The sequence below is a fragment of the Quercus lobata genome, chromosome 4 (genome assembly GCF_001633185.2).
Source record: "Quercus lobata isolate SW786 chromosome 4, ValleyOak3.0 Primary Assembly, whole genome shotgun sequence".
NCBI classification, from domain to species: domain Eukaryota; kingdom Viridiplantae; phylum Streptophyta; class Magnoliopsida; order Fagales; family Fagaceae; genus Quercus; species Quercus lobata.
In genome coordinates, this window is record NC_044907.1 from 4406896 (window position 1) to 4432414 (window position 25519).

The 25519-nt window shown below is 32.9% G+C and overlaps 2 protein-coding genes and 1 long non-coding RNA gene across 5 annotated transcripts; 2 read left to right on the plus strand and 1 right to left on the minus strand.

Annotated features, from left to right (window-relative positions):
• Positions 1-503: 503 nt before the first annotated feature.
• Positions 504-1935, minus strand: LOC115983394. Its single transcript, XR_004090043.1, has 4 exons — positions 1897-1935; positions 1468-1516; positions 873-925; positions 504-708 (listed from the first exon to the last, which is right to left on the minus strand). It is a non-coding gene; the product is annotated as an uncharacterized LOC115983394 (long non-coding RNA).
• A 9358-nt stretch (positions 1936-11293) lies between these two features.
• On the plus strand, positions 11294-14687 carry LOC115984283 (receptor-like protein 14). Of its 3 annotated transcripts, XM_031107244.1 has the most exons (6): positions 11294-11908; positions 12097-12246; positions 12498-12653; positions 12874-12948; positions 13065-13214; positions 14139-14687. In XM_031107244.1, the coding sequence occupies exons 1-6, from the start codon at positions 11539-11541 to the stop codon at positions 14582-14584; spliced, it is 1347 nt and encodes a 448-aa protein (XP_030963104.1). In that variant the 5' UTR covers positions 11294-11538; the 3' UTR covers positions 14585-14687. The 3 variants fall into 3 exon arrangements, with proteins under 3 accessions (XP_030963104.1, XP_030963105.1, XP_030963106.1); XM_031107245.1 differs by lacking the exon at positions 13065-13214; XM_031107246.1 differs by lacking the exon at positions 12498-12653.
• Positions 14602-16497, plus strand: LOC115984282 (receptor-like protein 15). The gene has a single exon (XM_031107243.1). The coding sequence runs from the start codon at positions 14693-14695 to the stop codon at positions 16349-16351; it is 1659 nt and encodes a 552-aa protein (XP_030963103.1). The 5' UTR covers positions 14602-14692; the 3' UTR covers positions 16352-16497.
• Positions 16498-25519: the final 9022 nt, after the last annotated feature.

The window sequence follows — 25519 nt, forward strand, 5'->3', positions numbered from 1 at the left end:
TTGCTGCCGTGAACTCTACCAAATTGCATCTAACATGCTCATGAATTCACAATGTTCAAAACTAGAACAGGGTCACATCCAATCCCATTGCAAAACAAGCACTCGTCAGATCTGACAGAGCCAAAAAAAAAAAACCAATTGAATAACGTTTGACTTTCTAAAAGCTTCACTACATATTTAACCTTCTATATAGTCAACCTTAAGATTTATTCCATGTGACATTAGTCATAACATAATACAAAACCCACAAATAAATTGACTTGATGTTCTTGACAACGGAAAATATTAAAGAACAATAAATAATATGTACAATAACAACTTCAATACTTTGGATGCAAGTGATCAAATTTAGCCGCCTCAAATAATACCTACCATTGTGATTTGTAAGGAAAAAATTACATACCCTTAACAACACCTCCACACCCCCCCCCCCCCCCCCCCCAAAAAAAAATACTTGGACAAAAACGACCTAGAGTCACTCCTACAAAACTTACAGAGTGGGTGGGTCTTTCAACAATTGATGCTTTTCCTTCGGTTGCCTTTATCCTTTTTTGCTAAGCTTGACTTTCTATGAATTGGCAAAGAAATGAAGCCTTTTTTGGTTTACATTTTTACCCAGATGCTCCAGCAGTAGCACACTTTTCATATTCCCTTTGCTCTTCTCTGGCAAACTCTTCAATCAATTCACTTTGCCTTGGGGTCAAATTCCTACAAAAATCAAGAATTTTAATATACTATGAAAATGAGAGGCTGCAAACACATTCTGTAGTCCACACACTCAATTGAACTGAATCATAAAGGTACGTTTTGGAAGGTGAAAAACCCTGCAAAAACAATGGCTAAGACAAGGAAACCTATGATGGAATGCTAACATTGAAGTGCACATATTGATCACCAAATGAATAAGAGTTCCTCGTCTTGATCCCTGCACAAAAACAACGAAGTCAGAGGGAATACACATAATTTTGACAAAAAAAAATTTACTAATGTTTTTTAGAATCTTAACAGAAAATAAAAAAATTAGCAATATATTTTTTTTATATAAGTAATAAAAATTAATGATATTACACCTAATAACTTGCTTAACTAGGGTAAAATCATTAAATCTCACATTGAAATGATGATTAGCAACAAATTGCATATCTAACACGACTCATATGGACTCTTTAGTCATAGAGGATACCCTTCTGTCAAAATTTCATGTTGATTCCTTACTTTATAAAAAGAAAAAGAATAAATTGTGGCAATAAGAAAAGATCAAATTGACACAAGCTGAGGAAGTTGCTTCAATTGAAATTCTGAGGGTTTATTGATACAAGGAACAAAGTGGCTAAAATGTTAAAGGACCAATTATGTCACACACTATTCTCAATAGAGAGAAGGATGCAAGTGGCAAACCAAAATAGAATCATTTATCACACAAAATTTTCTATAAATGAACGTAATGAGCATGTCTAATTCACCAACCTTTCTTCTTCAAAACTACCATTTGACCAGGCTGGGCGCCAGAGCAAACCTGAACATCATAAAATAGTTAAACCATGATACTATAGGAACTAGAACAAGAAAGAACCTCTACAAGAAGCCAGTAATCTTAGGCTAAAGGCCAACCCCATAGGAATGACATGGAGGCATAGAGAGATGCTATTTGGCTTTGGTTTTCATAGTCCCAACAAAGGGTGGACATGAAAGAACCTCAACAAACAAACCAGATCTCATTATTAACTGACCCAGTCACCATCCTATCTGGGGGTCAAGTCCAATAATCAAGTCGCATGAGTTGCATGAGTAAATTCCAAATGAAATGACAGAACCTCAACAAAGCAATCAAATGAAAATTCCAAATGAAATTTTCCCATTGCACAAGCACTAATCATATACAAACATTAAACAAACCTTGACAACTACATCTCCTATGAGAGTTGGGACCTGGATTGTTCCCCCCAAAATTGCCTGCAATCCAATAAACCCACTAAATTAAACAACTAGACCAAAGATAAAAGTTTTTATTTTTTATATATTTTTTATTTTTTTAATTATAAGTAATAAAGATTTCATTAACAGAGAAAAAAAAAAAAGTACTCTATGCTCACAATGATAAACACAAAACACTTAAAACCAAAAACAAGCAAATCAAATAGAAAGATGAATTGTAGACTCTGAACATCAAAAATCAAATAGATCAAAAATAAAAGTAACTTGAGACAAATGATACATACAACTATAGCTATCAGAAATATTGATCGTCAACTTGCAAAAAGGGACTAGGGTACCAAATTTGGTTATTGGGATTGGCTAATAAGTAAATAAAATTTTCAAGAAACTTACTAATATTAGGAGGTTTTCTTATTCCATACAGAAACAGATAAGTTTCTACAAATGTAATTCAATTATTTTTATCATTCCTCTAATGGATTTTAGATGTCTAATAATTGTAGAAACAAATCAAAAAGTACCTAAAATTTTCTGCTGCCAGAAAATTCCTGAAATATATCTTTAAGAACAGCTATCTTTACATTTATATTCCATCTTTTTTAAAACCATAATCAACCTATAGACCCTAAACCCCTCTTCCATTAATTGCTAACAGGTGACTGAGGAGGTGTTAAGAAACAGCATAACAGGTGACCTTAATGACAATATAAAGATCACCACGTTGATTTCCATCAGGATCTGCGCACCACTTCTACTCACCTTTGTGGTCTCATAATTATCTACTCCTGCAAATGGTAAAGGAGGAGAGTCAAGCACCTATAAAAACTAGCATATAAAAATCCTATAAAACCGATTATTTTTCTTTTCTTCTTAAAGCTTAAAAAACGAAATCTGATTTTTGCTACTTGATGCAAACAGACCTGTAATTATAAAATAAAAAGCCTGCAAGCCCATCCATTTCATTCCCAAATACCTACTCTACTATATCCTAACAAACCATATACAAATTTTAAGGCCTGAATTGATAAGATCATGCATTAGACTTCGCAGCAGAGGAATTTATTCTACACGGATAAGAATAGCTTGACAACAGTACGATATTTTAGCAATACAACCACCAGAGCCAAAAAAGAAACAAAAACATAAATAATTAAAAAAACAAAAAAACCTAAAATAACAAAGGAAATACCTGGCACGATATTCAATTGATTACTTTCAGATTTCGTTAATAATTGCGTGTAAATTCAGATAAAATGCAACATACCTGGGCATATTTCTTTGCATTGGACTCAGTTTCTTTGACAGTGGATATAGATTGAAAATGGAGTCATCTTTTTATAAAGGGATTGGCTATTAAAGAACCCATTGCCATCTGCTGAGTAAATCCACAGGGACTAGAGGAGCTTGAAGGGTCTCCCGTGTCTGAGTCCATTGAGATACCAACATTCATATGTGAACCATTTTGAGATAGTAAAGGTGAGCAGCTCTGTGTCAGTCATCAATATTTTGAGAATTGTGTTGGATGATAACGGAATTCTGAGGAGGACAGGACATATGCATTCCACATGTACCTTGCCCAGTGATCGATTATACATGAAATATCAACATGATTCCAATCACCTTGCATCAAGTCTCCGAATCTCGTCTGTAATCGGCTGTGAGGCTCACCGTAAAACCACAGATGATTACACTTCAAATCAGAATAACGCGCCCTAACCATGCTACGTCGCTTACGACTATTGGTAAAAATGTGGGTATCACAACTACAATAGATTTTTTCATCACGAAGAGAACCGTACAATTTCCCATTCTCCATGACACTGAGGACAAGTAATCTGCACCATAAATGGGCCCTGTTGCATGGAAATCTGGATAGGCAGCAAAACTTCAAGTTAAAAATGGAAAAATAATTTTATCCTCCATAAAAATGTATAGAATAAAATCTTATGTTGGAAACCTTTCCCCGAAACTAAATTAAATCAACCAACCAAGCAGAGCAAAACAACCAAAATTCTGAAAAAATATCTGCCAGCAATAAAACTGCAGAATCATTTGAAACACTTGATTAGTGAATAAAAAATTCAACTTGCACTCTCCGCCATGCCGTTATCCAAGACGAACCCCTCTTAGGCATTTTATCAAACATATAATAGTCTACTTTTCTTTTGTCTCAAAAAACAGGATTATATTCTCTGCGGACATGACCATAAAGCTCAAACACGAGCTTATCTTCAACAACTTCAAGACCGTCAACGGCCGAGGCGCGAACGTCCATGTAAAGAAAGAAACTTCTCATTGATTGAATGTTTACAAAATGAAAAACTAACTACTTCCTATTTATATACACCGATAAAACAGGGGCTAAACTTCCCGCCCAAAATAACTGCTTAACAAACTTTAGCAAACTCCAATCAGTGCTTGACAGCTGTAATACACCACTTCTTCCTTCTGGCAAGTGTTGTAACTGCTTTTCCTTCTGTCGTTCTCTTCTGTTCTATATTCTTCTTATTGCCGTTTAGCTTTGTATGTCGTTTAAGCTTTGTTTTCCCTTTAACAAAGTGCACATATTGATCACCAAATGATAATGAGTTACACTAATACAAATTTTTTGTATATTTTTTTTGTGTATCACTTTATATTCCACCAATAGTAACTTGCCATATATTAATTTTACTTTCCTTATAAAATAATTGGAGTTGAAAATAGCCATTGGGCCTTGTAGCCCAGTGGCACCTGGTGTCCCTATATACCTTGAGCTCAGGAGTTCGAGCCCCCGCATATTTACCTAGCAAAAAAAAAAAAAAAAATTAGAGTTGAAAATAGAAAAAATCATACACATAGCAAGTTGTTATTGGTGAAATATAGAGCGGTACATAAAAAAGTACAAGAAATTTGTATTCAAGTTAAAAGTCTTGATCCCTGCACAAAGTTAGAGGGAAATTTTGAGAAAAAACCAAATTGACACAGCAACAAAGTGGCTAAAATGTAAACAGATCAATTAACGTGCTAGGCAAAGGCAAAGGAATATTAGATCGCACACCAAACGTGGTCGTTTTTGTCTCATAATTAAATTCCTCTCTCATCAAGTTACATGCAAACCTATTCAATGGTAGTATTAATTAGTCGATACATGTGGTTTATACAAGTATTGAGGTTCACCACGACCTTCTAAACGTGTACCCAAAAAAAAAAAAAAACCTACAAAATGGATAGGTTTATCTGTATGCAAGATTTTAAATGTTCTCTGCCTCAATGATAGGCTTATCATATTCTGCTTGCTCTTCTTTGGTATGCTCTTTCAATTCACGTTGCTTTGGAGTTAGATTCCTTCACAAATGACGAGTCGGGTAGTCAATTGGGTTCCTATCAATGTTGTTAATACCTTTTTTGGGAATGCAAACTGGAACAAGAAACCCCCTTTCTCCTTCGAATAAAATTACGGGTCATTTTAGTCTATTTTAGTCCATTCCAGCCTAAATTGGAGTTTGAGCTTGTAGTAAGTTATCAAGCTATATCTTTTTTTTCTTTTCTTTTCTTTTCTTTTTTCTCCCACTTATAAGTAACCCACAAAATACAAATTCCAAAGCAATTGAAATTTTAATTACAATAAAATTTTGGCACCAAATATGGATTGATAGTAGTAAGTAAAAGAGTGATATTAGTTGTGAATCTAAATAAGAACTTGAAAAACTTTGCCAACTAAACTGTTATGAAAAATATTGTAAAATTTTTTGTGTATTGCTATTTTTTTTTTTTTTTTGAGAAGTGTTACATCAAATCCTAGATGTTAAGTTGTTATTGGTTTTAAATTCTAATTTCAACCCACCACAGAAATTATTTTTTTTGCTATGATCAATAACAGCTCGTAATATCATGGTACTTAAGATTTGTTATAAAAATGGTGTGAAAAATGTTATGGATGTACTATTTCTTTCTCTATTTTTTTTTCTTGTTTTTCATTTGATATAAAAATATTATTTTATTTATTGACTAATATTTGGTTTTAATTAATACTATTACAAAAAAAAAAAAAAAAATCATATTAGTTAAAATTTGGAGGCCTTTTATATACTTGGGGCTCTAGAAGACCGCCTTAATTACTTATATAGTATAGCGCCAACATTACTAAAATTATTCCCCCTAACTCCAAGTTCTGGCTCCATACTATGAACATTAGCAATAAAAGAAAAGCTACAAATGCAGACAGTGTCCACTTGGCTTGGCAAAAATTATGATAAAGTGGATGATGATTTTTTTTTTTTTTTTTTTTTTTGGTTGAGAAAAATGGATGATGAAATTGTTGTGCACTATAGTGTACTCCATGCATTTAATGGAAGTGAAGCTGGACCACTTATCTGGTGGCAAATGCGCTAGCAAGAGGCCACATTGCGAAGACAAAATACCTTGTATGGCCAAAGTCTTTTGTTTTGTCTCCATGTATACTTTTATTTATCTTCTTAAAAAAAATGTATACTTTTAATTTTAGTTACATGATTTAGTAAATAATCATGTGATTGTTTTCAAAAATAATAATAATCATGTGATTATTAAATAATTTTATGAATTATATATATTTTTTAATATACATGTATATACAATCTTATAAAACAGTCACAAAATGAGTTGGAATTTCAACTAGATTTTAAAGAAAACTTTATTAGTTAAAATGTTCAAAACTTTGGCCTAGCCCCTAAACATGCTTCCTTATATTTCTTAACCTTTCCCCACAAAAAATAAAAATAAAATAAGAAAGACAAGTCTTAGCTTCCAACAACTAGAGGTCATTCCTCGTGTCTGGTTTGGGTTAATTTGACAAACCATTGACGCCATTGATGCCAAGTCTTCAATTGTTGTTGTGTAGGTAACGTTAAAGGAAATGTTTAGTTACTATAAAATTTATTTATTTCCAAAAAAAAAAAAATTACAAATTGATATGTGATAATGAATCTAATTTATTTATTTATTACCAAAAAAAAAAAAAGCCAATGCCAATAGTTGGAACTAGGGGAATATATCTTTAAGAGCAATCGTAATACAGAGATTAATCAACCATTTTGTTTTCCTCAAACTACAGATAAGAAACTAAAATTTCGGTCAAACCACAGTGGGTAAATTATAATTTATCCTAAATAAAAATTCATGTGGAAAATATGGGTCGCCCTGCCCAAACCGACCCAACCTACAACCTAATTAGCACGACCTGTTTCTTATATGTTTAAAATGGCTCATTTTGACACGGACATGTTTTCAACTCAAACCCGATTGACCCGACCCAAACTGCACACCAGTTTTGCCACATCTATAAGATTCTCTAATTGACTTTAGGAATGATTAGTTATCATTATGAAAGAGAGCATATATTAATAATTAAAAATCTTCCTTATTCATTATAAGGAATTATCACCTTTAATTTTATTTGTGAGTTGTGTCTTTTATGAACTCCCATGGTGTTTGGACCCAAAAATAAATCCTGTCAAAATATTGAAAAATCCTATTAGGCTAAATTTGGAACAGTACTATTCATTCATGCCAAATTTTTTACCGTTTAAAACATCTCATTTGAAGTGGCTTATTTAAAAGTGTGAGCTTAGTTAATATGCCCCACTTAAAAGTGTGGTGTTCTTTTTTTCTTTTTCTTTTTTTTTTAACGTACTTTCCCCAATTGCTTCTCCTAATGTTTTAGTTTATATTAATAAAATAGAAATATATTCTCGTGGTAGTTGGTTGGAAAGTCAACATGGATGCCAAGTCTTAGTCTACGTCTTCTCAAAGATTTTAGAAGAAAGCACATGAATATAGCCTTTTTTGTTTGGTTTTTACATATATATTCCAGAAAATTGTTTTGTTTCTTAACAAACTGATGAACACAGAACCTTAGAAAAAAAACAATCCAAACGTTAATCAGGCTTGGAATTTAGTTGGTCTGGGCTTAAAAAAAAGGAGCTTGGCCCAACCCATAAACATGATTCTACATTCCCCAAAAATAGGAGTAAACCAAAGCTCAGCTAAGTAAAAAGGCAACTCCTAGCTGTCAACAATCTAAGGAAATCGTATCAAAAAAAAAAAAAAAAAAAACAATCCAAGGAAATTTTTAGGTGGAAGCACATTTCGGCATATAGGTTAATTTGTCAAAAAACAAAATTGACACAAGTCATCGTGGTTGGTAGAAATTGGAAAGACACGAAGTCTTCGACTATTGTAGTCTCCAATAACGCAAGTATTATCCAAGAAATCACAATATAAGGTGCAGGCTAGGGAAAGCACCATTGACCCCAAGTCCTTGGCGTCTTTGTTAAGTTTAGCCGTTTAGGTCTTCCTATAAAATGCAAAATTCGTATATTACTAGTGGTGGGTGCAACTTTTTTGCCTGTTGAACGAAGACTAATCTTATAAAAAAACAAACAAGAGGAAAAGGGAGAATGATTAGAGTCCTTGAAATACTGACATATCATCTAATCGAGGACTTACTCATTTGATTTTTTCCCTGAAATAATGAGAGATGAGAAATTGTTCGAAACTGTCCTTGGAATAGCTCTATGAAACACGCTTTGCATTATAAATCTCTAGCCACTTCTTGATTTTGGTTAAATTCTCAAATAATGCAATGCTCTTAATACCAAGGGCATAGGTGATAGGTTAGTCATCACTAAACATTATCTATGAAGAAAGTACTGGATACACCGACAAAGTCTTTGGCTTCTTGTTGAGGGTCTTCTAATTGCAAAATTATTGGCGAGAGGAAACAAATAACAGAAGTCAATGGTTATCACCACAAAGAACTAACGTCCGAACGAACACAAAAGGGGCCGGAGTATAACCAAAAATTAAAAAAATAAAAAATAAATAAACATTCATATTAACAAACTATCAACCAAGACAAATAAAAAAATCATTATTTCTTAATATATTAAGAATTTAAGATGTTGTTTCTTAACACATAACACTATTGTTTCTTAATACACTACAATTAAGGGAGTCAATTTCATATCGAAAGCTATTTCAGTTTGACTAAAGAAACGATATATTTCGATACTAGTTAATATTGTTGTACTATTTCACAATTAACACTATACATATATATATATATATATATATAAACAAAAATTTAATAAATTACTAAAAGGAATGTAAATATATTTATTTTTAGTCATATCTCAACCACCACCCAACAATTTTTTTTTTACTGTCTCTCTAAACTCCCTTATTCAAATGTTAAAACTTAATCCTTCATAAGTCCACACCTACCTAGTCTACGTATTATAGTTTTAGCTCTACTTTTAATTAAGTTTTATCTCTTATTATTATTATTACTATTTTTTTATCTATTTCCTTTTAGTAACGTGGTATTGCCTAAAATAGTACAATTTATGTCACAACTTGTTCACATGACGAGTTTTGAGTAGTAAAAGTATGTTCTCACATAGAACCACCATCATACTTTTATCATTTCTAACTCATAACAAAGACGAATTATAAAACAAATTGTATCATTTTATGTGTCACTGCCATTATTTTTTTGCTTTCATTTTTTTTCTTATACAACGTTTTGCTTTTCTTTTCAGTCTTGTCACTTTTTTTTTTTAAGGAACTTTAGTCCTTTCACTTTGCTTCAATTTATTGCCCTTGACTGACTACTCAATAGACTCAATACTCAGTACTCACTGCTCAGTTTCACATGAGGGTGACTATCTTTGAATTACAAATTCATTTGAAATTTTGAATCCAATGGTGTACACAGTTTCGCTTGTAAAGAAATAAATAAAAGATACAGAATGCTAAATGCAGTACTTACTGAGATAGAGAACTCACACAGTCAACAATTGTGGCTGTCTCACACAGTCACTGCACTCCTGCGACACACAGTCACTGCACTCCTGCCTCACGCGGTCAACAATTGTGGCTGCCTCACTGCACTTCTGCCTCACACAGCCAACCACAATAGTCAACAATTGTGGCTTTGGATTTCTCTTTTTTCTTTCATTTGTCAGGGATTGCGTGGAAAAAAGTAGTGAAAAAGGTCGTAAAAAAGTAGCGAAAGGGTTTGAAACACAGGCAATAAGTTTTTGATGAACACACAGGCAATAAGTTAAATTTTATAAGTGACTTAAGTTTCTTAAACTCGAGTTTTATTTGTAAATTAAAATTGTATTGTTAAATATTTGTTAAATAGTGATAAAATATTAATAATTTTAAAAATAGTAATATTTGATTATATTTGCCCTTAAATAATGGATGTACTTTTTGCTTTTGGAAAAGAAGCACAAGCTATGATTTGAGAAAGTTGCATGTGGAGTGGGTGTAGCTTTCCTGCTTGTTGAAGGGATTAGATAAAAGGGAAATTAGGAGAGAAAGGAAAACGTTGGTGCGTATTAGATAGGGAAAAAGAAGAAGCTAGAAATAAAGAAGTGTCCGAAAGTTAATCACTCAATAATATTAGGTATGTTTGGATTCAATTTATTGTTGCTGAAACTAAAGATTGAAAACTAAAAACTAAAAATACTGTAACAAAATAATTTTTAAATGTGTGAATAATACCGTAGAATCTATTTTTAATGAAAAAGTTGAGATTTGTGGGTTTCATAAACAGTAAATGAGACCCACTAATAGTGTCATAGCAAACAAATATGTGGACGTTGAAAGTGGTGTGGGTCCCGTGCACGTAGCAGACAAATATATGGACGTTGAAAGTGGTGTGGGTCTCGTGCACAGTACACGGGACCCACTGGCAACTGTGTTCACTTGCTTCGGGTTAAAAAAAGAAAAAATCAAAAACACAACGCAAAATTCATCTCAATCCAAACCGCACCAATGTCTAGAAAACCAAAAAATATAGTCTAAAAGAGGCTAGTACCAAAAGTTGTTTCAATTTGGTCAGAGAAATATTTTGAGATTATTTCAAAATTATGGTTAATTTTATATTTTATATATATACACACATATTTAAAAGTCTTTATTATAATTATAATTTTATTTGTCTCACATAATATATTTTAATAATCATAATTATGCATAGATTTTTTTTTTCCTAAATAAGATACACCAGTTGTTAGAATGTTAAATAGAAAATAAATAAAATAGAAAAAAAATTTAAAATTTAAGGGTAAAGCCTACAATACACGGCTGTGTCGGTAGACAAAAGACAAAGTTTTGAAGAGTTGAAAACGTTTATTCAAAATTTTGAACTTTATCAGAGAGTTATTCACAACTTTGTATGGGACCACACCGTACCGGACGAACAACAATGAATTGGCTCGTAAAAACAAATTCTTTCTTTCACTTTATTTTCAGTATCATATAAAATAAATTACCTTGTAGCACCTTTTTTTATTTAGAAAAAATCATCCTCGTAGCTGGGTGGAAAGACACCATAATGCAAACTTAGAAGACTTATTCCAAGTCATGTGAAATAATGGATGTAACTTTTTGCTTTTGGAAAAAGCACAAGATATGGTCTGAGAAAGTTGTATGTGTAGTGGGTATATATAGGAGAATGGTGGTAGTGTTATTTCAACTCAAAATCTATTTTGCTTTGAAGTATAAATCAGAGTTGAGCAAAAACTTTGTCAATCTTATTGTTATAGAAAATCAGAAAAAGAAAAAGTAATGGAGTTGCTGGGACGTTATTGGTGGTGGCCGGTGGTGATAGTTTTGGTTCATTTTGGTATGAATGGTTGTTTTGGTTGCTGGGAACAAGAGAGAATTGCTCTCTTGCAATACAAAGCTTCCACTGTCAGCTACACTGATGAATCTCATTTCACACCTTGGGACTCAGCCGACAAAGAAAGTGATTGCTGTGAGTGGGAAGGTGTCAAGTGCAACCTTACTACTGGCCGTGTCATTGAACTTACTATACGTTTTTCAATGACAGAAAGTGGTGGTTGGTACTTTAATGCCTCTCTATTTCTTCCCTTTGAAGAGCTCCAATACCTCAATTTTGGTGAAAATTTCATTCGTGGTTGGGTCCCAAATGAAGGTATCAAAGTTTATATCCTAAGAAAAGTAGGAAGTATTTAATTTGTTGATATTCTAATTTTTTTTCTACTACACCCTTTTTTTTTTTTAAATAGTCGAGAAAAAATAGCTGTATTTTAGGAATCATTTTTTCCTGTTTTTTGGGAATGTATAGTAGCATATGTGAAAATTGAAGCATCTAAATTACAGGTTTTGAAAGATTCTCTGCGTTGAGCAAGCTGGAGGTGCTTCGCTTGGACGATAATTATTTCAATAACAGCATTCTTTCATCCTTGAGTGGAATTGCTTCCCTAAAGGAACTATATTTGGATGGAAACAATTTTAATGGATCAATCCAAGGTCAGCCTTTCGGGTAAAATTCTCATTAATTTGCAAAGGAATGAAGAGTGCTTAATTCTTGAGTGTGTAAACTTTTTAGTTTCCCTCCAACTAATCTGTTTGACCAAAGTAAATTGTTTGAAAGTATTTTCTTCTTTTTTACCTTTTCTTTAAAAATAAATGTAGATTCATTTATTTTTAAATATTCATTTTGTACTATTTTGTGGGAATATAAAGTCACAGACCTGCAAATTGAATAATCTAAATTGCAGGTTTTGAAAGACTCTCTTTGTTGAGCAAGCTGGAGGTGCTTGACTTGGGTTTAAATAATTTCAATAATAGCATTCTGCAATCCTTAAGTGGTATTGCATCGCTCAAGAAACTAGATTTGAGTGACAACAATTTGAATGGATCAATCCATATCAAAGGTAAAACTGTCATTAATTTGCAAAGGAATATTATTGGAAGAGTGTTTCATGCACGCTTATTGAGCATGTAACATTTCTTATTTCCCTCCTATCAATCATTGATATTTATGCAACTAAAATTCACCTTTTTTTTTCCTTAGCTATTTTAAATAAAAGTATTTACGCAACTGAAGTCCCGTTTTTCTTCCATGATTTTTCATGTACTTTTTTTTTAATGTAGAATTTAAAGCATTTAGCAACTTGGAGGAGCTTGACTTGAGTTTTAATATGATCCAAGACTTCGTGACAACAAAAGGTATATAGGCTGTAAAAATATATGTTCATTGATTCAAATCAAATACTTCTTTTGTATGGTATGTCAATTGAAATTATCACGTCGATGTTTTTGTGATATTTTATTTTGTCCAATAGATTCAAACATCTTAACTAAGCTGCAACTCCTAGACTTGAGTAGGAATGATTTCAGTGCACAAGTTCTTGAGTCATTAACTGCCTTCCCATCGTTGAAGACATTTCTCTTCAATGAAAATTATAATTTGGAGGGATCGTTTACTACTAAAGGTATGTTATACCATTAACATCAAGGTGGCATTGTTTTGCGTTTTTCTTTTCATCACTAGCATAATAGTAGAAAAGCTCTATAAAAACCCTATTCTAAATATTGATAATCAAATTTCTTGAAATTCAATGGGACAAAACTTATTGTCTTTCATAAGTATCACAATTTATTTTTGTCTTGTTAAAATTTTGTATTCAAAATGTTAAAAACAAAGACTATGCAGCGGAGATTTTAATATCGGTTTTTTTTTGTATACATTTCTTGGCCTAAACCAACAATCACATAGGAGCTTCTACATTGTCCAGAGCTAGCAATTCAAACTCGTTCTATATTCCAACTTCAATAACACACAAATAAAATGTTTCTTCAACAGTGTTGCACACGACTAGAATAATGCAAACAAAATCCACACCCTAAGAGCCTTACAACAATATTACAATAGATTCATATTCTAAATTATACTAATCTAAAAAAATACATTTTCTATTTTTCTAATGACTTGTGAATAATTGAAGTTCATTCTTCAAATATTATAATACTTAATTAGTATTATAAATTGATTATAAAAATAATTTCTTATCAAATATTTCAAAATAAACTTATAGTATACACGTACATCAAGTGGGACATCAGCTAGATTTTACAGATTGAAGAGTTCAAATAAAAAAAGAAAAGAAAAAGGTTTTAATATGATTTGTGTAAAAAGGAATTTACCTAAATCGGAAGTAATTGTAGCAAAAAAAAAAAGATTTAGATGTCGTAGAAAAACAGAAAAAATAAAAATGTTTAACATTACAATAGTATTGACAATGGAATACTGTGGACTAAATGGAAGCTTGTCTGCCTCAGGTAGGTTATTTTCACAATGATATTGCTAACGATGATCACAATAGTAGAATCTAATCACTAATTATCTCATTGTACAGGCTGGTGTGAGCTTAGGAACCTCCAAAAGATAAGCCTCGCCGACAATCATTTTGAAGGGGTATTGCCTTCATGTATGGCAAACTGGACATCACTTCACTCTTTGGATCTCTCTGGCAATCACTTCAGTGGGAATGTCCAATCCCTATCTGATTTGAGATCACTTGAGTTCCTTTCTTTGTCAAATAATGAATTCTTGAACCCAATCACCTTCTCCTCCTTTTTTAACCTCTCAAATCTCAAATTCCTCTTCAGTGATAACAACAAAATTGCTTTTGAAACAAACTCTCATACTAGGGTTCCAACCTTCCAATTAAGGATTTTCAGTTTGTCAATGTGTTCATTTAATGGACTCAATACAACGCTTCCCACATTCCTTCATTACCAATATGATTTGCAAGAAATTGATCTCTCCAACAACAATTTGAAGGGGAAGTTCCCCACTTAGTTGTTAGAGAACAATACAAGATTGGAGGTTCTTATTTTAAAAAATAACTCTTTCACAGGGTCTTTCTTGGTGCCATATGAGCATTATCTTCATCCCAACATTAAGGAGATGGATATTTCAAGTAATTGCTTGCAAGGACCAATTCCTACCAACTTCGGCTTGATTTTTCCAAATTTAGAGTATTTAGACCTCTCCAACAATGCATTTCAAGGTAGTATTCCTTCTTCTTTTGGGAATTTGGTTTCCTTGTGGGGTTTAGACTTGTCTAAAAATAATTTATCAGGAACAATGCCAGTGCATTTCACAATGGGTTGCTACTCCCTAGATTTTCTCAAATTGTCGTATAATAATTTCAATGGCCAAATATTTCCTACTAATTTTAATTTGACTAATTTGGGATATTTATATTTGGACAACAATCACTTCTCAGGAAAGATCCCAAATAGCATCTCAATGATGATTAATGGTCGCATAATTGATTTTAGTAATAACAATTTGTTAGGCATGCTTCCAATGTGGATGGGGAACATGTCATATTTAACGAGAATTATTATGGCCAATAATCAACTGGAAGGTCCTATTCCAATCGAGTTATGCAGACTCATTTATCTTGAATTTTTTGATCTCTCAAATAACAATTTGTCTGGCTTTGTTCCATCTTGCTTCAATTCATCACGCATCAAGTTCTTTCATCTGAATAAAAATTTGTTTAGTGGCCCAATTCCGAATGTATTCCAAAACAACTCCAATTTGGTTACATTAAATTTTCGAGATAACTACCTAAGTGGAAGAATTCCCGATTGGATCGGGAGTGTCTCATCATTGAGCATTCTCCTTTTGGGAGCAAATCATTTAGAAGGTAGGATTCCAATTCAACTATGCCTTTTGCAAAACTTAAACTTGTTGGATCTTTCCTACAATAAACTTTTTGGTCCAATACCCCATTGCTTAAGTAATTTTACATTTGAGGCATCAGATCATGATTTTAGTTTGGGAGGTCCTTCAGACATTAATATTGGTGGTCAACCAGTGACAAGGGACAGTTATGCGTATCAAGGGCAAGAAATTGAAGTCCTTGTTCGTGTGGATTCGAAACAAGAGGTGGAGTTCACAACAAAGAGTAGAACTTACTCCTATAAGGGAGACATTCTGAACTACATGTCTGGAGTTGACCTCTCATGCAACAGGTTAGCAGGTGAAATACCACCCGAACTTGGAAGGACAAGCAACAACTTACGTGCAATGAACTTGTCACACAACAATCTAACTGGACCAATCCCCACAACGTTCTCAAATCTGAAGCAAATGGAGAGTTTGGATCTTTCCTACAATAATTTAAATGGTAGAATCCCTCCTCAATTGACAGAATTGACCTCTTTGGCAGTCTTCAGTGTGGCATACAACAACTTATCAGGTAAAACACCAGACATAAAAAATCAATTCATTACTTTTGATGAAAGCAGTTATGAGGGGAACCCTCTTTTGTGTGGACCTCCATTGCATAATGATTGCACCAAGATTGGACCACCATTTACAACACCAATGGATTATAAGGAGGAAGAAGGTGGTAATTTCTTGGACATGAGTATCTTCTACATAAGCTTTGTGGTGGCTTACATAACAGTATTGTTGGGAATTGTTGCAGTTCTCTACATAAATCCTTACTGGCGTAGGGCATGGTTTAGCCTCATTGAAGTGTGCATTGACACTTGCTACTGTTTTGTTGTGGTTCATTACCGTAAATTGCTCAAGTTTAGGCTTGCATAGCCGTGCATTTTACATGTACGTGTGTCTCTTCTTGTTGGATCCTGGATCCAAACTTTGAATTTTTAATACTGTGTTGTGTAAGGCTTGTATTTTGTTGTGGAAATCAAACAAATCGACAGACTTTTTTTTGTTTTCTTACTTTTTTTATTCTAAAATATATGAGTGGTAGATTTTAGAAATATATTGTATTAAATGTATGGGTAAAATATGTATTTGATCTTTATCATTTACACCATATTTCAATTTGGTCTCTAATTTTAGCTTATTAGTTCCAATTTGAACTTATCATTGAAATTACTTTTTTGCCTTATCAATAACAACTCATAACAATCTACCACTTAGTATTTGTTGTAAAAGTATTATGAAAATGTTATGAACATAACATTTCTCATAACAAAAAATAAATAAATAAATAAATCAACTCAAATATATTTAGGATGAACTATATATTTGGTCTCTATATTTTACATGGGCAAATAGCCAAAATAAAAAGTTAGTTTATTGTCACATTAATGGAAACTAATTTTAGTTTGACTATTTGCCATGTCAGCAATTTTCATCTAAAATATAACAACAAGAACTAAATTGACATGAAACTGAAACCTTAAACTTTTCGCAAGCTATTGAGCCTCATTATAAATTCTGCAGATTCGCAGTTCGATCGATCAAAGCTCTCTCTTTATCAGTCAAGCTATTTAGTATTTGAATTCTCTTTTCTAAATTTTGTACGTTCTTGAATCTTGACTTGTATCAACTTGAGTAATGTCTAAAACACTTCAAAGATCCTAAGATCTAATCCTAGACAAGTTTTTGTTCTCAGTTTAGCAACATACAACAAATTTAGAACCTAAACATTTATGACTAAATATTTAGAACCGAACATGTGCTAAGTGTCCCATATAATTTTTAATTTTTGTGCCAAGTGAACTATTGAGTGTAAAATTGAAGATTCCAAATCCAATTAAATTCTAAATTGGATTTTAATTAGAGTCCAATTTTTCACCACAGGTCCATTAAATTTTTTAATTTTTATGGTAAGTGAATTATTGGGTACAAAAACTAAAGAGTCTAAATTTAGTTAAATTCTAAATTATATAATGAGAAATCATTACATATTTTTGAAATTTATGGTTTAAAAAAGGGGTAAGCTAATACTATATATAATTTACACTGTGTAATTGTGATTGTTTTTCATTGTACCTGTATATAAGCACAAGGTTACACACTAGTACGTTTATATATATAGCTAAAGTTGAAAGAAAATTCAATTAGATTCTAAATTAGAGTCAAATTTTGTGCCTCGTGTCCCATCTAATTTTTAAATTTTTTTTGCCAAGTGAATTATTAGGTGCAGTCAAATGCTTTCCTGACCCGGCTCACCTGCCTCTGAAGCTGGAATGCCTTTATAGAGGAGTTTTTGAGATATTTTATTTTGCCATATAGATTCATACATCTTAAGTAAACTGCAACTACTAGACTTGAGTTGGAACAATTTTAGGGCACGAATTCTTGTGTCATCAGCTACCTTTCCATCACTGAAGACATTAGATCTCTCATATAACAATTTGAAAGAATCTTTTACTACTAAAGATAAGTTATACCATTAAATTAACATCAAGGCAGTGGTATTTTGCATTTTTCTTTTTGCCACCGGCATAATTATAGAAAACATAAGCCACAACAAACCTATTTTGAATATTTATAATCAAAATTTTTGAAATTCAATGAAACTAAACTAGATTTAACAGATATATAGCTTTGACTTATTCTACAACCATGCACGAGGACAGACTAATTGTTACTAAGGTAAATGAAAATTTATATATGAAAGAAGCCAAAAACCAATTAAGAAGATAAACAATGCCAACCTATAATCACAAATTAAAAACTTAAATTTGGGTCTGTTTGGATAGAACTTATTTTGTTGAAACTGAAAACTGAAAACACTGTAGTAAAATAATTTTTAAATATATGAATAGTGTCGTGGGATCCATTTTTAATGAAAAAGTTGATAAAAATAAAATTTGTGGGTCCGTAAACAATACACAGATGCACTATTTACAGAAGACTGGTCAAAAGTTGCGGCTACTGTTCACCCATTTTTAATGAAAAAATTGATAAAAAATAAAATTTGTGGGTCTGTGAACGGTACACGGATGCACTGTTCACAGAAGACTGGTCAAAAGTTGCGACTACTGTTCACGTATAATGCATGAACAGTAGGCGCTTGTCGGGGGAAAATGCATGAAAAAAAAAAAAAAAAAAAAAAAAAAAAAAAAAAAAGAAAGGCAGCAAAACGCAACGTGTATCCAAACATTACCTTTGTCAACCAACCTTCCTTTTATGTTACAAAAGAAGTATTTTTCAAAGAGACATTATGAAACATCTATAGAAAAGTGAGAAACAATTAAATTGATTGTGTGTTTTTTTTTTTTCTTTTTAATGCAATTCAGATAAATGCAACATACCGGCACAATTTCCCGGCGCAACTGACCATGCCTAAACCTTTACAGCGAGTACATTTTTCTGGTTTGACTCCAGGGGCAACACCACGTCCACCTGCAAATCTCCAGAAACAGAATAAAATCTTACGTTGGGAACCTTTCCTCCAAACCAAATTTACTCTACCAACCAAACAGAGCAAAACAACCAAAATTCTGAATAGGAACTGCCAGCAGTCACCATACCACAAGGTTCACATGGCACATGAGTTTGAAATGTGCTTCCTTGAACAGTCTCCATGAAGGATAGTTCAAGAGATACCTGTGATCATTAATCAATGATGAAATGCATGTCAAAAGAACCAAATCGAAAGCGTAAAAACAAATGATATGTGCATAAACAGCAAGCAAACCTTGACAACTTCACCGCCACAGAAGAAGTCTTCGAATATCTGATCTCCAGAGTAGAGAATGCCACAGCATGCAAATTAAAATATTGCATTAGATTTCAAAGGTGAAATTTGTTAAGAAGCTGAAGAAAACGGGATCGTTTTGTACAAAGAAGAAATCACTTTAGGTAGTTAAGAAGAGAAATGTCAAGGCACGTGGTTCTCACATGAGACAAAGATTAGTTGATAAAGGCCAATCAGATTAGATGCCGACGCGTGTAAGGCAGGCTTCAACTAATTCTAACTCTGTAACAAACTCGTTAATCCAGGGATCAATAAGTTAGACACGTGTAGTAGTTAGTTTTTCTGTTTTTGATTTTTTCCTCTTCTTTTATGCTCAGCTTGTACGTATAAAAACAGAGCTTGGGCCCGTAGTAAGTTATCAAGCTTTATCTTAATTTTTTTTTTCCTCCCACTTATAAGTAACCCACAAAATATAAATTCCAAAGCAATTGAAATTTTAATTACAAGAAAATTTTGGCACCAAATATGGATTGATAGTGGTAAGTAAAAGATTAATGTTAGCTGTATGGACGCAATTTAAGTCCTTAACCCAAATGATAAATGAACTTAGGCCCAAAAACTCCAATACAATGAATTTGTAGAGAGTGAGTTGGAAAACTGGGTTTTAATGAATCAAACAACAAGTAAAATAGATCCAGATGACAAGAAAATGAAGATAGACTGGTTTATTCTAAATAAAATCCTCATCGGCACAGTCCGAGGATATCAGCTCTTATATATTTCTCTCCAAATTAATTATAAGTTCAGTTCTTGATTATTACAGTGTCCCCCTCTCAATCTCCCGATCTCTTTTTCTTAAGGCCATCCTCCTAATTTATACTATTTCTCTCCTCTTAAAGGCCCGCCACGTGGACAGTAGATTGCTTGGGTTGATCTTTGTCCTATCAGCACCTTCCTGAAATTTATAGGGGTAGCTGTAAGGCTAAAAAATACTATTCAGATATCACTTCCTCATTAATACAGCTAGAGAGTTAGCTACAAAGCATTCAATGCGGTGGTAGCAGCTTTCCCTTAGATATTTCCTAGCTTTCATCCCTCCTGTACGTTCATAATGCACGTCCTAATTAATAGAACTTCCTGCAATGTCACCTTAGATGATAGGACACACATTTTGATATTTGTTTAGTTTGGCCAAGGGGATATTCCTCCTCAGCCCACCTCCTCCAACCTTTACAGTCATAGCTTGGTCGTGAAGTTCAAAATCTTATGTCTTCCTTACTATTGATCTATCCTCGGACAATTGAGTCTTCTCGAACAAGGCCCAAGGCCCAATATATATATTTGGGCCTGCCTCCCTACATTAGTAGTGGATCTAGAAAAAAAACTAGTAAAACTTTGCCAACTAAACTGTTATGAAAAATATTGTGAATTTTTTTGTGAATTGCTTTTTTTTTTTTTTGAGAAGTATTATATCAAATCAAAGGTGTTAAGTTGTTACTGGTTCTAAATTCTAATTTGGATCCACCATTGAAATTATTTTTTTGCTATGATCCATAACAACTTGTAATAACATATGCTACATAAAATTTATTGCAAAAAGGTCGTGAAAAATGTTATTGATGTAGTATTTCTTTCTCTCTTCTTTTTTTGTTTTTCGTTTGATATAAAAATGTTATTTTATTTATTGAATAACATTTGGGTTTAATTAATACTATTACAATAATAAAAATAATCGTATTGGTTAAAATTTGGGGGCCTTTTATTTACATGGGCTCTAAACAACCACCTCAATTACTTATATAGTATAGAGCCAGTATTGCTAAAACCGCTACCTAATTCCAAGTTTTAGCTCCATACTATGTACACTAGCAACAAAAGAAAAGCTCCAAATGTAGATAATGTTTACACTAGGCTTGGCAAAAATTATGATAAAATGAATGATGAGTTTTTTTTTTTTTTTTTTTTTTTTTTTTGAGAAAAATGGATGATGAAATTGTTGGGCAACTAATTATGACAGCTTTGTTTCTCATCAAAAAAAAATTAAGACAATTTTTTTTCCCTAAGGCCCCTTTTTTTATGGTTGGGAGTGGAAAAGTAAAGGGATGGAAAAAATGAGTTTGTATAAATTTACTCATATGCCCTTGTTTAAAAAAGATACCCAATAAAAACAAAAATGTGACAAACAACCCCAAAAAAAAAAAAAATCACCCAAATTTAAAAATCATGTCTAGTTAAACAAATAAAAGAAAAGAAGAAAACAAAACAAAGCATTGTCACGTCCACGCCCTAGGAAATCAGAAGAAAAAAGGAAAAAGAAGAAGAAAGAAAGAGGCAACATTTCAGGAAAGCATAGAAAAAAAAAAAAAAAAACACTTAAACAAGAACTCAAACAAAATAAAAAAAAAAGAAGAAAAAAGAAGCCAACATGCTAGACATGCCCATGTGTAAGTGCACATGCGCATTTTGGGCAATAACAAATGACTCCCCCCCCCCCCCCCCCCCAGTTTACTCTCCATTTTGGGGAGAAAACTTTCTGGTGGGTCCGAGGAGAAAACACCCAAACTTTAACCTTTCTTTTCCCTCTCCCCCTCCCAACCAAACACCCTTCAAAAAGTCAATCACATTTATAGTTGATTCAAAGGTTCTATAAATAAAATAAAATAAAAAAGTCTACAGCCAAAGAAGTCTTCGAATATCTGATCTCCAGAGTAGAGAATGCAGCATGCAAATTAAAATATTGCATTAGATTTCAAAGGTGAAATTCACATCCTTTAAAAAAAAAAAAAAAAAAAGGTACAAATGTAGATAATGTTTACAATAAATCATCATCCCATCCTTAAACCAAACTGTGGACATTAGCAAAAACAGCAAAGCTACAAATGCAAATAATGTCTCCACCAGGCTTTGTTAGAATTATGATTAAGTGTGTGATGAAATTGTTGTGGAACTTATGGATGCAACTCAGAAAGATTTGTTTTTCGATGGCCCAACTTTAAGAGCCCAAATCTTCTATCTCATTCTTCCTACTCTACTCTATACTCCATAGATAAAAACATGTCACATGTCTATTTATATAATTAAATGTTAAATTTATGCCTTATTATTACAATTACCTAAAAAAACCATCATATTCCCACTACCCCACCACCACCTTTGCCGACAGCCACTACAGTCACAGCCAACCACCGCCTCCAACAAAACTCATCACTCTTCCACTTTCATCCCTCCCAAACCCATGAGGAAGATGGCAACTGGAGCAAAAACAAGTTTTCCAGTGAAAAATATATGGCCTCAATACGATGGCAACCCATGGTGTTGTTTGGTTGTACTGATGTGGGACAAGGTTATTGCAGATAATTGCAATTAATGGTTTGTGAGATTTCATGATGATCTTTGTAGGTGAGTCACAGAGATCGTGGTTGGCAGTTTCAAACTCAAGGTACTAGTTCGAACTGTTTTAGGCCAGGGAAGAAGCAAATGTTTCAAGTTTTCTGGTTTGACTCCAGGGGCAACACCACGTCCACCTGCAAATCTCCAGAAACAGAATAAGATCTTACGTTGGGAACCTTTCCTTCAAACCAAATTTACTCTACCAACCAAACAGATCAAAACAACCAAAATTCTGAATAGGATCTGCCAGCGGTCACCATACCACAAGGTTCACATGGCACATTAGTTTGAAATGTGCTTCCTTGAAAAGTCTCCACGAAGGATAGTTCAAGAGATACCTGTGATCATTGATGAATGATGAAATGCATGTAAAAAGAACCAAATCGAAAGCGTAAAAACAAATGATATGTGCATAAACAGCAAGCAAACCTTGACAACTTCACCGCCACAGAAGAAGTCTTCGAATATCTGATCTCCAGAGTAGAGAATGCCACAGCATGCAGATTAAAATATTGCATTAGATTTCAAAGGTGAAATTTGTTAAGAAGCTGAAGAAAACGGGATCGTTTTGTACAAAGAAGAAATCACTTAAGGTAGTTAAGAAGAGAAATGTCAAAGCACGTGGTTTTCACATGTCACAAAGATTAGTTTATAAAGGCTAATCAGATTAGATGCCGACACGTGTAAGGGAGGCTTCAACTAATTGTAACTCTGTAACAAACTCCTTAATCCAGGGATCAATTAGTTAGACACGTGTAGTAGTTAGTTTTTCTGTTTTTGATTTTTTCCTCTTCTTTTATGCTTAGCTTGTACATATAAAAGCAGAGCTTGGGCCTGTAGTAAGTTATCAGGCTGTATCTTAATTTTTTTTTTTTCTCCCACTTATAAGTAACCCACAAAATACAAATTCCAAAGCAATTGAAATTTTAATTACAAAAAAATTTTGGCACCAATTATGGATTGATAGTGGTAAGTAAAAGAGTAATGTTAGTTGTATGAATGCAATTTGAGTCCCTAGCCCAAAGGATAAATGAATTTAGGCCCAAAAAGCCCAACACAATGAATTTGTAGAGAGTGGATTGGAAAACTGGGATTTAATGAATCAGACAACAAATAAAATAGATTCAGATGACAAGAAAATAAAGATAAACTGGTTTATTCTAAATAAAATCATCCTCAGTACAGTCCGAGGAGATTAGCTCTTATATATTTCTCTTAAGATTAATTACAAGTTCAGTTCTTCATTGCTACAGTGTCCCCCTCTCAATCTCTCGATCTCTTTTTCTTAAGGCCTTCCTCCTAATTTATACTATTTCTCTCCTCTCATCTCTGCCTTCCACGTGGACAGTAGATTGCTTGGGTTGATCCTTGTCCCATCAACACCTTCCTGAAGTCTTTAGGGGTAGCTGTAAGGCTGAAAAATACTGTTCAGATATCACTTCCTCATTAATGTGGTCAGAGAGTTAGCTACAAAGCATTCAATGCGGTGGTAGCAGTTTTCCCTTAAATATTTCCTAACTTTCATCCCTCCTGTACATTCATAATGCACGTCCTTATCAATAGAACTTTATGCAATGTCACCATGGATGATAGGACACACATTTTGATATTTGCTTCGTTTGGCCGAGGGCATATTCCTCCTCGGCCCACCTCCTCCAACCTTTACAGTCATAGCTTGCTCGTGAAGTTCAAAGTCTTATGTCTTCCTTACTATTGATCTATCTTAGGACCACTGAGTCTCCTTGGACAAGGCCCAAGGCCCAATATATATATTTGGGCTTGCGTCCCTACATTAGCGGTAGACCTAGATAAGAACTAGTAAAACTTTGCCAACTAAACTGTTATGAAAAATATTGTGATTTTTTTTGTGTATTGCTTTTTTTTTTTTTTTTTTTGAGAAGCACTACATCAAATCCAAGGTATTAAGTTGTTACTGGTTCTAAATTCTAATTTGAATCCACCATTGAAATTATTTTTTTGCTATGATCCATAACAACTTGTAATAACATATGCTACATAAGATTTGTTGTAAAAAGGTCGTGAAAAATGTTATTGATGGAGTATTTCTTTCTCTCTTCTTTTTTTGTTTTTCGTTTGATATAAAAATGTTATTTTATTTATTGACTAATATTTGGGTATAATTAATACTATTATAATAATAAAAATAATTGTATTGGTTAAAATTTGGGGGCCTTTTATTTACATTGGCTCTAAACGACCGCCTCAATTACTTATATAATATAGAGCCAACACTACTAAAATCGTTGCCCTAATTCCAAGTTCTAGCTCCATACTATGTACACTAGCAACAAAAGAAAAGCTCCAAATGCAGATAATGTTTACACTAGGCTTTGCAAAAATTATGATAAAATGAATGATGGATTTTTTTTTTATTTTTTTATTTTTGATAAAAATGGATGATGAAATTGTTGTGCAAATAATTAAGACAATTTTGTTTCTCATCAAAAAAAAAAAAAAAAAAAAAAAATTTAAGACAATTTTTTTTCCCCAAGGCCCTTTTTGTATGGTTGGGAGTGGAAAAGTAAAGGGATAGAAAAAATGAGTTTGTATAAATTTACTCGTATGTCCTTGTTTAAAAAAGATACCCAATTAAAACAAAAATGTGACAAACAACCAAAAAAAAATAAAAATCACCCAAATTTATTAAAAAATAAAAATCATGTCAAAAAAAAAAAAATTCATGTCTAGTTAAACAAAAAATAAAAAGAAAAGAAGAAAAACAAAACAAAGCACTATCATGCCCACGCGCTAGGAAATCAGAAGAAAAAAGGAAAAAGAAGAAGAAGGAAGAGGCAACGTTCAGGAAAGCATAAGAAGAAGAAAAAAAAAGAACTCAAAAAACAAACACTTAAAACAAGAACTCAAAAAAAGAAATAACTAAAGAAGAAAAGAAGCCAACATAC

What these genes read in the sequence shown, in the direction of transcription:
- LOC115984282 (XM_031107243.1), top strand. Translation starts at nt 14,693, where the DNA reads ATGGATATTTCAAGTAATTGCTTGCAAGGACCAATTCCTACCAACTTC.
- LOC115984283 (XM_031107244.1), top strand. Translation starts at nt 11,539, where the DNA reads ATGGAGTTGCTGGGACGTTATTGGTGGTGGCCGGTGGTGATAGTTTTG. An exon ending in TGGTTGGGTCCCAAATGAAG is followed by an intron (nt 11,909 to 12,096) that starts GTATCAAAGTTT and finishes TCTAAATTACAG; the next exon opens with GTTTTGAAAGATTCTCTGCG. An exon ending in AGACTTCGTGACAACAAAAG is followed by an intron (nt 12,949 to 13,064) that starts GTATATAGGCTG and finishes TTTGTCCAATAG; the next exon opens with ATTCAAACATCTTAACTAAG.